This window comes from Octodon degus, unplaced genomic scaffold (genome assembly GCF_000260255.1).
Source record: "Octodon degus isolate 3935 unplaced genomic scaffold, OctDeg1.0 scaffold00075, whole genome shotgun sequence".
NCBI classification, from domain to species: domain Eukaryota; kingdom Metazoa; phylum Chordata; class Mammalia; order Rodentia; family Octodontidae; genus Octodon; species Octodon degus.
In genome coordinates this window covers 8774113-8785343 of record NW_004524651.1, presented here as the reverse complement: position 1 = coordinate 8785343, position 11231 = coordinate 8774113, and the positions used below count along the sequence as shown (strand labels likewise).

Genomic DNA, 11231 nt, shown 5'->3' with positions numbered 1-11231 from the left:
AAAAAAACAAATTTACAGGATTTCCCGAAAGGAGCTATTGTTTCCAAGTTGTGTGTTTTGAAAGTGCTTTTGGTTTTTATTTTCCTTTTAAAATATATCTGGTTTGAAACTAAGGTAGGTATATCATTTCTGCTTGGATCCTGGCAAGGGAGAAAGTGTTCTCTTCATATTTTAGTGCCATGTCATTTCTTTCTGGCTTCTGGATGATTCTATCTGTATGTTGTGATCAAAGCACTTTGACTGCCCTTTTATACGAAGCTGTTTTTGCCTGTAGAGTGGTGCTAATTTAGGTGAACTTTTTGATTGATTTTGAAAGTTCTGAATTTGTGCTGGTTTTCTCAATAGCCAAGTATGATGAAGGAAACGCAAGAAGGAGACACTGCGGGGTCTGTGGCTGCTTCTCATCAAATAATTTTCCAGAAAACTGTCCCAGCGGCACTAGAGGTTATTTTTTTCAATTCCTTTAGTCCACACCCGCATGTAGATCAGCTGACACCCATTTTCTCTGGGTACACGTACGTCACAATTCAAGTTTTCAGGTTGTGATCATTGTGACAGTAGAGAGTATCCTAGTGCAAAATGAAAACCCAGGTGCTTGCATGCTCCTGGCCTGATTGCTCTTCCCTCTTTAGCTGGTCCCCATCGTGTCATCTTAGGTTTCCTCAAATGCAAAAGTTTCTGTGAAGTTCACTTTCTTTTACTTTGCCGGAACTAAGATGAAGGCAAGTGGAAGACAGCTACTAAGGGAGTGACCTTCGGCTGCAGTTAAGAGCAGAACACTGTACCAACCACTGAGGCTTGGTTATAAAAGGATCCACCCGTGTCCCGTGGATAAGCGTTTCATTAGAACGCCTTCAGCTCAGGCACATGCAGCACTTACTGTGTAACCTTTGCAGCTTAGAACTGTTTCCCTGTACACGGAAGTGCGATTTCCAGGTACGGGAAGCGGCAGACACAGAAGCCTGTGCGGTTGTGGCAGATTCTTTATAGGAAACACCTGTATGTGGAGCAGAGGATTGTATTTACCATGAGGACGATTCTTTTAGGTCTACACACCTAAAGCTCAATAACTTGTACAACTTCAGTAATGCTACCTGTTCTTAAAAATCAAAATAATCAGTATACCATGAGGGCAGAGACAGTCCTTGCAAAATTTACCGCCCAAGTATATTCCAATCTAGAGAAACATCTTCACCTGAAGTTGCTGCAGCTCCACCCCGCAGAAAGTACTTCAGGTTGAAGGTCACAGTGAGTAAGTTTCAGATAATTAGATACTGCAGCCATAGTTATTAGATTAAACCACCAGGCCTATGTAGACACGTGGTAGACCTGTCACCTGGATGTTTTTGCCTGAACTTTTAAAACCTTTCCATTAGTACAAGTTTGTAGTACGTAATGATTGCCTGCCTCGTGGGGCGTTGGTACATGCACACAGCACGTCTCCATTCGTTTTATGTCCCCTTCCTTAAAGGATTCACATTTTAGAAATGAGGTACCATCAAAATTTCTAACTTAGCTTTTGTATTTCAAATATAGGGCACAGAGGACTGGGTTATTGTAGACAAAATACCCACTGAGGTAGTTGATGGTGATTCGAGAAAGATTGTGACTTACAAGGTGGTGACCGTGAGCAGTAGAACAGGTGACCTCGCAGCCGACCTGCTGCAGCCTGGTGCGGCCGAAGTGCACGGGCTGGCTGGATGGACCCGAGAAGTGCAGCTGGAAGAAGAGAACAGACAGAAAGTATACACCCTAGGGAAGTCCTACGACACCGTGTCGGGCAGAATTGTCACCATGACAGGGAAGGGGAAAGACGGGGAGAAGGCAGCCCAGCCCCTGCCGGGGGATGGGCTTCAGACAGTGCAGCGGGGCATGTCGGAGCCAGGCAAGGTCATTCCCATCCTGGCAGAATTCGAGGTCCTGCAAGCCCTGGCTGATGAGAAATCTCGGAGAGCCCCCGAGCTCCAGACGCCAAAACGGAAGCTGTCAGAGTCCCTGACGCCCATCAAGGAAGCTGAGTCTCGTCTGCAGAGCCCCGAAGATGAACTCAAGAAGACACCCAAGCTGGAGGGTGAGGTGGCCTCCCACCCTCATCCTGAAAGTATATGGCCTGGTAAAGCAGAGCAAGCTCCTGAGAGCGAGGTCTTAAAAGTGGGACTCTTCGGTCCCCGGAGGAAGAGCCTGTCAGAATGGAGATACTCGCAGGAGCCCGGAGTCACCATTGCCACTGCTCGTTACGTAACCGAATCGTCCGCGTCCCGAGTGGTGGTAACCAGTGGCTGTCATTCGGTCACAGCTTCAGTTTGCAGCATGACATTGTCCAAGGCAGTCCCTTCCACCCTGAGCCTCTCTGTTCCTCCTGCTGCTTAGCTTTATGTTGAGAGCAGCCAGCCCCGCTTTTTTATTTTGTTCACGGTTCAATCAATATCGCAGCCCCAAATCGGCATCTTGACACTTTTCCATTTTGTTTCCAGCTATGCGGTCCCAAGATGTGTAGCGCTGCTGTGGCTTGCGAGGAAGGGGGAAGAAATGATCTGCTTAAACCGGCACCTCCCAACCCTAATAACTCTCTGCTTTACCCACCGAGAGCTCACGGTCACCCCAGTTTGCTGTTTTAGTTCCTATTCTTTTCTGTTTCTGAAGTCCGTACCTTGGACCCCTTCATTTCTCCTCCTCCCTGTCCCCTCTGCCTATGATTTGTTGGGCGAGCTGTGAATGTGTGCGTGCTCCATGCGTGTCTCTCATGTGCTTGACTCTGCATCTCTCTCTTCACTCAGACTAAGCAGTCTTCTGGAGAAAAGCTCATGGATGGCTCTGAGATCTTCAGTTTATTAGAGTCGGCACGCAAGCCTACAGAGTTCATAGGCGGGGTGACCTCCACTTCACAGAGCTGGGTGCAGGTGGCCCTTTCATTCTGTCCCTGGTTTCGGAACATGCATGTCCGTCTTGCTGTCCGCCTTTGTGGTCCATGCACTGTGTGTTTCGAGGTGCTTTGCCTGCAGCATCCTACAGTCCCCCTGCTTGTCCCTGGCGCCTGCTGAGTGCATCTGCCATGTGCCTCTGGCTCTATTGCAGGAATATACTTCACATATTCAAAAGGAACTCATGTGCGGAAAATATAATAGCTTTTAATCTCAGAAGCATTAGATCTCATCTCTGTGTCTAAGAAAGCAGCCCATGCTGAAGTGAAGATGCTTCAGTGCTTTCGTGTGCATTCTTTTGGTTTGTGGCTTATATGGGTGTTTTAAAGTAGCAGCTTGGGTTGCCGCGGGCGCGGGCTGGCACGCATCAGAGTTCCGGTGTGAGGAGGGGGGCCAGTTTCCCACCGGAGTTTCTGACTGTGAGCCCTGGATGCGGAGTGCGGGCTGTAGTTTTTTGTTTCTGTGTTTGTTTTGACTTTGGGTCTATGGTGCGTCACTCTGACACCACACTCTTTTCTCACACAGAAGGTGGAAACCAAGACCGAGTCTGGTGAAGCAGAGGCGGAAAAGACCCCGCAGCACCCAGCGCTCAGCACGGAGAAGCTGGTGCAGGAGACAGTGCTGGTGGAGGAGCGGCGTGTGGTGAATGTGCATGCGAGTGGGGATGCTCCTCGCACGGCGGGGGATGAGCCAGAGACTGCCGCCCAGCTCCAGCCCTCACCCCGAGGAGCTTCTGCTGCAAAGGGGAAGGAGGGCTCTGCTCTGGCCGAGGAGGCAAAAGAAGGCAGAGGGACAGAGGCTGATAAACCTGTTCTAGGACAGGAAGAGGCAGCTGCTGCCCTCCACAAGCCAGAGGAGGACCCAGGAGCAGCCTTCCACGTTTCCGAAACTTCGGACCAAAGGACTCATTCTGAGGTAACTAGTATGGAATGCTGTCCTGCGCACTAAAGGCACTCTGATGGGGGGCACCCAGCAGTGAGATCGCATGGAGTGATGGTGAGGTGGCTCCATCCACCTCCTCTCTCTTTTCCCTCTTCCTTCCTTCTTGTATGGCAGTGGGGTGTTTCCAAGAAGGTTTCTAGCTTTGGAGCCACAGCACACCCAGCTATTGATTATGCATAATCTACTGCTTCCAGAAGTGGGTTTATTGTTAACATCATCACAGTTAGCAGTAAACCCAAGGAGGGGATGGCTGGCCAAGACATTAGAGAAATTGATAGATATATTCTCATCAATATACTCATGCAGAAGCACCAGAGTCTCCTTTGCCCAGCTTCCAAGTGCCAGAAAGTTATTTTTTATTCTCCTTTATTAGAGTCCTGAGGTACATGGGGGAGAGGGGTGCACTAGTGTCAATACCTATTCCATCTTTCTAAGTTATTATAAGGCTTATTTAAAGCTTAGACTCTAAGTTGAGTATATGTGATTGAAGAGTGTGACATAAAGACTGGGTTGGTTTTTTTTTTTTTTGAAATATTTTCTTTACCTGGGGCATTCCATATTAAAAATATAGTGGAATTTAAGGAGATTGGAATATGTTTGCTGTGTGCCTCATCCTCCACCTGATTCTCAGGGTAATATCTAAACCCTTGTTTCGTATTAACCTGTGCTTAGACCAAGTACTGAAACACCAAAGCATACCGAAGAAGAGGGGGAAACCCCAGACTATCGGCTCAAACCATAACCGCCACTCTCCCGACTTCTCTTTGGCACAGTCATCCTCCATGAAGACGGAAACCATCAGCTTTGGTAGTATTTCACCAGGTGCTGGGAAACTAGACATTTCCACCAAGGAAGTTCCAGTTGTTCACACAGAAACAAAAACCATCACATATGAATCCTCACAGGTAAGATCATCTCTGAAGGCTGAGCCGGGCACCTCAAGGTTTCTTCCCTTCTACGGCTTCATGCATTTCAGTCTAAAGCTACAAATATTTGATCAGTAAGACTTAAGGGTCATGCATCCAGACCCTGTCTGTCAGCAAAGTGAATATTGTAGTTGTATTTCTGAGCATGAAGCGGAAAGGGCGTAACCAGATCTTAACATTTCTTAAAACACAGAAAGAGCCTCAGAACTGAGTTCTGTGCCCACGGCTGTGGGCCATGTCCACGCCGTCATCGCTGCTCAAACTTCGCGAGTGTCCTGTGTGAGTACAGTGATGGTTAACTAGGCTGCACCCAGCTCTCGCCCATCCGGGCTGCTCCCAGATTCCAGCTGCAGGGCACTGCATCATGGGAGTGCTTTCCCGCCTGCTCTTGGGGTCAGCATTCCAGGACCCTCACAGAGGGTCGAAACCTCAGGTCTCTGGGATAAACCGGCACAGCATTTGCTTGGCACCTGTGCGCACCTCCTGTGTTACTTTAGATCACCTCACAGCACAGGGCAGTGCTGCAGGGACAGTTGGCAAAGTCTGTTCCTTAGAGATTAATGGGAAGTAAAAGGTCTGCGCTGATTGGTTGAGGACCCATATTTTCCTTGAATGTTTTCAGCATGCCACTGGCGGTGTCCTCAGAGGCAGTGCCTCGTCTCAGACACTTGGGCATTTTCAGTAACAAGCACATCAGGCTTCGGAAGGGCTGTGTAACCATGGGCCCGGCTGTCTCTGCTTGCTTAGGTCGATCCAGGGGCCGATCTGGAGCCAGGCGTGCTGATGAGCGCGCAGACGATCACTTCGGAGACCACCAGCACCACCACCACCACACACATCACCAAAGTAAGTGGGGGCCAGGGCCTCAAGTTCAGGAGCTGGAGGACGCACTCGTGGGAGCTGCTGATGGGTGGGGCTGTGTGAACAGTGGCCTGACTGTCGGACTGCCGGGCTAGCTGCAGAGGGAGAGTCCAGCTTCTGTATTTATGACGCTCTTGCCCCGTGTGCTGGCTTCTGTTGATGCTCACCCACGGGCTTGGCCTCGCTCTGGGCACAAGACAGGTCCTCCAGGACCCCAGCCACCCGGCCCCAAAGGGATTGAATGGGTTCAATAAGTGCTGTCGTCTTCTGTCTTGTTTCTGGATGAATGCGTGCAGAAACCATGTAGAGCTGTCACCATTTCTGCCATCCCCCAGATGGGACAGTGATTGTTCCTGCCAGTAAGTACATTTCCTTCACTTCTACTTGTTTCCTTCAGACTGTGAAAGGAGGCATTTCGGAGACCAGGATCGAGAAGAGAATAGTCATCACAGGAGATGCCGACATTGACCATGACCAGGTAGTGTCGTGAGATGGCAAATTACCACGCAGAGACAGAGACAGGCGTGTTGCCCTGCAGCTCCCAGTGCTCTTCCTCTAGCCCAGCATGTGTTCTAAGGAATTTTCTGAATTAACTTTCCAATATGTGATTCTTGATACCTTTTGTAACCATTGTCCCCCGTGTATAAATGGTGGATATAGGTTTAACTCGTAAGTCTACACCCACTGCTCATGCATGTCCCACCTCCTTTTTGTTTTTTGCCCTTCTGTGGTTTCCTGGGGATAGGCTCTGGCTCAGGCAATTAAAGAGGCCAAAGAGCAGCACCCTGACATGTCAGTGACCAAAGTAGTGGTTCATAAAGAGACAGAGATCACGCCGGAAGATGGAGAGGATTGACGGAGGTAGGTGGCTCCAATCACTAGGCTTGCCTGGCTGGCATGTCGCATGGGCTCGTTCCCTGTCATCCTTTACCTGGTCCCTCGTTTTCTTTCTTCACTCACTGGCATTTGTGGGGCTGGTTACCTTGAGGATGGCAAACGGGGTACCAGCTCCTCTCAGATTATGAGGGTTCAACTTGCATCTACTGCCAGTTAGAGGAGAGAGGAAAAGCAGCACTCCTGCTGAGAGGTCCCCCCGCTGTGTCTTCTAACCTGTGCCCTCACTCTTTTTGTTGTCCAAATTTGAAAGGTCAAGTTTGCTTCACTCGCCATGTGGCCTAATCAGAACTAACATAGCTTTGTCTTGAGAGGTGCAGTTCACGGGTTCCAGGCCGAGGGAAATCAAGCAGACCCCTTTCTCCTTTTGGCAGCAGCATCTGCTGTGGAAACATGCTCTTCAACTGTGTTTGGGCATACCCTGCTTGTGCTTTGTGGGTTTGGGATTTTTTGTTGCTGCTGTTGTTGTTTGGGGTGTTTTGGAAACCTGAGCACACACTGTCTTTTGGGGATGTCATCTGTTCCCTGTATTCTGTGAGATGACTTGTCCTGCTGTCACGCAGAAGAGGCAGAGATACACAGCCGTGTGTCCTGCCTTCCTCCAGAACGTGCATGCAGTACCTCCTGTTGTGTGGCCACACCCTGGGCACACCAAGTCCTCCATGCACAGACCAGTCATGAGCACTGAGGCGGGACTTGGGGCACAAGTGTCCCTCGAGGGCTCTGAATGCTGAGTGCAGTGGCTGAGCATCTTGCATGTGTGCTCATGGGATACAATATTGCAGAGACTTAATGAATACGTTCTCTAGCACCAGTTCAGAAACCTTCAGGCCGACAAGTAGCATCTTAGAGAACAAGGAAATCTCAAAGTCACTTGTATTCAATGAGTAATATATTGGCGAAATGGGAAGCCGGAGTATTTTCTTCCTTGAGCTTCAGCCACTTGGGTGATGCAGCTATTTAGAAAAAGCGTATCACACAAAGTGACTGAGGCTCCAGCGCTAAGGTAGCTTGTCAGAAAGAGCATCTTAGCCTGGGAGACCCGCCCTTGCGGCCTTGACCTGCGCACAGTTCTTGGATGTTTTCAAGTGAGTAACCAATCAAATCTCTTTTCCACAGGAATAACTTAGCTTGCACATGAGTCCAGTATTTGCAAACCTTTAGGAAAACCAGAGCCTCTAAGGAGTTGCCTCTTCTAACCCAACTGACTTGTATCTGTCCGTGGAAAATTCCAATCCAGAAGAATTGACCTTGACCATTAAAAAAGACCCTGGCAGAGAGATCTTCCCCTCGCAGAGCAATCCAAATCGGCACCACGACACTGACACTGCATGAAGCAAGGATAAAATTACAAACAAGCAGCATTTTTACCTTTCACCAAATGTCTCGGTTTTCAGCTGTTCCTGCACGTTCACAACCAACGATATAAACGGTGATCTCATGTAACCCATCAACAGCTCATGCCTTTCATAGTTGATTATTATTAAAGTTTCAACAAAATTGCGATTTCTTAGGTGACAGATCTTCTGTTTACAGATCCACGAAGATTACCCTACAGTGCTAGAAGCCATCTAGGTCCGGTGTGCCCAATTTATCCCAGATTAGATGTGCCAATAACCGAGTCTCTTCTGTAAACAACTTGAATCTTGTACCTGTTTCCTCTGGTTTTATTCTTCTCACCCATAAACAGCAATGCCTCTCTGACCCTCTGGAAATATTTAATGCTTACAATCTTGCTTTGTGCATCTAATTGAATCCGTTAAAAGGTAGCACTGATTTTAGCATATTCATGTGATTTCTTCCTTATTGTTTGCTTTGATCTGCATTCAGTCTGGAAAGCTTCCCGGAGAGCCCTAACAAGTCCCAGATATGTACTTTGTCATTGTTTGGGGAAGAAAACCTGTGTTTTTGTTAGTTTACAATATTATGAAATTTCACTCCCGCAAAACCCAGTGAGCTTCTGTTGCTGTGTTCTTCGTTTCTTTTTCTTTGTATTTTTTCATTGATTTTTTTTCTTCTTTTTACTTGAAAAAAAAAGAGTTTTATTTCCAAATCTGGTCCATATTTACAATCTAGTTCAGAGCCAAGCCTTAAACTGTACAGACTTTCCACTGTAATTAAAACTATTTAGTGTTTAGTTATAAATAGCCTTCAGAAAGATATATTCTCCATTACACTGTCAACTGCATTACACCCCGTGGTGAATGATGTTTCTGCATAGCAAAATAAAAATGACAAATGCATTGAAAACTAGTTCTCCATATTGAGTGACTTCAGTATCGTGTGTGCTTAGCCCTGCGGCAATGTGTGTGTGATGTCAGAGACCCGCTCCCTCCTTTGTCTGCATTCGAGGTGCCCTGTGTGTGCAGGACTGAAGCCCACACACATGCTGTCCACAGTCTGTGGACCTCTCAGGGGGCTGGGAATGTGAGCAAAATATCCCTCTGTCAGTGCTAGGATGCCTGCAGTGACTTCAAAGAGGAAGTCCCATTTTCAAATTTGAGTTCTGTTGATAAGCAAAGAGGCTTAGTGTTGCTGGGTGCGATTAATCTAGCAAAGAGCCATCTCTCTTGCAGACATACGCCTTCCAGATAAATAGATCAACCAGTGTCTCCTGCAAATGCCAGGCAGCCTGTCCCACAGCTTGATTGTGTCCGTTCCTCAGCCTGTCCATAAGCATCATTTTAATTGTTTGGGACCAATCAAGCTTTTTTTAAAACATAATACTTCACTTCGACCTCTTTGTATAAGTACACCTTAATCTTCTTAGTTTGTGTGCAAATTGTACTCAGGTTAGCTATTCTAATCTAGGCCTACGTTGTCATGTTTCTCTGTCCTTAGTAATAAGTACTCTTGTTTCCATGAAATTATTCAGTCTGGAGAGCTACATGTTCTCAGCTGCTTTTCTTTTCTTCGTGGTGCTTCTCACCTGAGTTCCAAAGCCTGTCTCACATATTTAGGTATTTGTGACAACAGTATTCTCTTCCTGGGACCAAATCTGGCTTTTTATTGTTATAGACAAATTATTTTTTTTAAAAAAAGCATCTGAACACAAGACACACCTATTGTCTCCTGGCTGCTGGGAGCCAGGAGTGTGGGGGTGGAGTTGCAAGCTTCTAGGAGACCGCAGGCAGGTGGAGGTGGGACTCATCCTGAGGCCACACGGGGAGGTCACCCTTGAAGTTTCCTCCTACTGTTGAAGGAATTTATTTCCTGGTGGCTGGGGGGCTCATAGCAGTTTGCTTCTTCAAAGCCAGCAGCAAGGAGAAAATGGAAATATAGCAAGACCGTGCCTTACGTGACACAATAGACCTCAGGAGTGGCTCCCCGTCACCTTTGCTATGGCCTACTGATTAGATGCAAGTCGTGCCTCATGCCTGTAGCATTGCTGTACTTGAGATTAGGACTTAGTGCTCGGTCCATCCCTAGTGTCCCCTCATCCAAAGGTTTTCGAGCTGGAGTTCACTGACACAGCTGGCCAGCCCCTGTGTTGAACGCTCAGGCAGCCTCTTTCTGATGGCCGTGATGCCCGGTAGCACACAGAGGAGCTCAGACCCTGTCCTTCAGAGTAAAGAATCCCACTGAGGTAGCTGTCTTCCTCATGGAAAAGCATCTTTCTCAGCTTGCTCCAAGATTCAAATCCAGCCTGGGGAGAAAGCAAGAATTCAGGGTTCTCTTGAATAAGCGGAGAAACAAGCTGCCATCCTAGAGGCCCTGCGGGCCCTGCTGCGGCCTCACCCCACCCACACAAACTTCTGAAGAAAGAGCAGTTCAGTCTTAGCAAGCCTTTTGGAAGCCTCTGCCCTCTGGGCTCTTACCAAGTGCATTGCGAAGCCTGCGAGGAGACTGGGGCGCCCAGATGGGGCCCAGTGCAGCAGCAGAAATGGGCTTGGGGCATGCAGCTTTTTCCTTGGTGCCCTCCCAGAGGCATTCTCAAGCCCTCGGCTCCGTTTCACCTTGCAGAGTTCGCAGGGCTGCCATCTCCGTCTGCTTAGGCTGGACGAGTTGGACCCTGCGCCTTGGAGGATAGCATGACCTGTCCTCTGAAACAGTCACTATACTGTGTGTCCTTGTCCCAGCTTCTCCCTAGAGCATCTCTTGCCCTATCGTTTAAGCCAGCATCAGCCCTGGCTGCTTTCACAATTGCACAGAGTAGAACTTGGAATTGTTGTGACTTCCAGGCTGTGGTAGTGCATGCTCCAAGACTGTGTCCCTGTCGTCCTCGCTGCGCCAGCTGGTGGAAGGAAGGCCTGCCTGGCTTGCATGGAGATGGCCTTGTATCTTAATGGGCCCTTAAGCAAACCTGCACTGCTCCATTTTTTAAAAAATACGTTTTTGTGACAGGCCTTCGGTGCATATAACATTGTCTTCTCAGAACTGGCATTTTGTTTTGACAAATAGGTTCTTATCAGAAATTTTAACTCTGAAAAATGGAGGCGAGGAGCAAAACTTCCTCCACAACTGTGGGTGATGACACACTATGTGCACCCACACGTGCGCACACACACACACACACACACACACACACACACACACACATCCTCTAGCGGAAAGACCAGCACTGGAGGCCGCCAGCATGGCTTGCTCCTGCCAATCCCCCGTTGCCTATCCCAGAAGCCCTTCCATCTACATTTCACACCTCGAAATTACAGGACACAGACGGATACCTAGTTTGAAAATGACAAGT

At 48.2% G+C, this 11231-nt stretch overlaps 1 protein-coding gene across 10 annotated transcripts in view; it reads left to right on the top strand.

The window, feature by feature from the left end:
- Positions 1 to 8787, top strand: part of Epb41l3 (erythrocyte membrane protein band 4.1 like 3) — a 186649-nt gene extending 177862 nt beyond the window's left edge. For 8 of the 10 annotated variants that reach the window (XM_023720386.1, XM_023720387.1, XM_023720388.1 and 5 more), the window contains 7 exons: positions 2778 to 2900; positions 3447 to 3836; positions 4637 to 4768; positions 5537 to 5635; positions 6048 to 6128; positions 6396 to 6511; positions 7664 to 8787. In XM_023720386.1, the coding sequence (XP_023576154.1) occupies positions 2778 to 2900; positions 3447 to 3836; positions 4637 to 4768; positions 5537 to 5635; positions 6048 to 6128; positions 6396 to 6506 (936 nt within the window). In that variant the 3' untranslated portion in view covers positions 6507 to 6511; positions 7664 to 8787. The remainder of the gene's footprint in view (positions 1 to 2777; positions 2901 to 3446; positions 3837 to 4636; positions 4769 to 5536; positions 5636 to 6047; positions 6129 to 6395; positions 6512 to 7663) is intronic. The other 2 variants (XM_023720389.1, XM_012515712.2) reach the window with 2 other exon arrangements.
- Positions 8788 to 11231: the final 2444 nt, after the last annotated feature.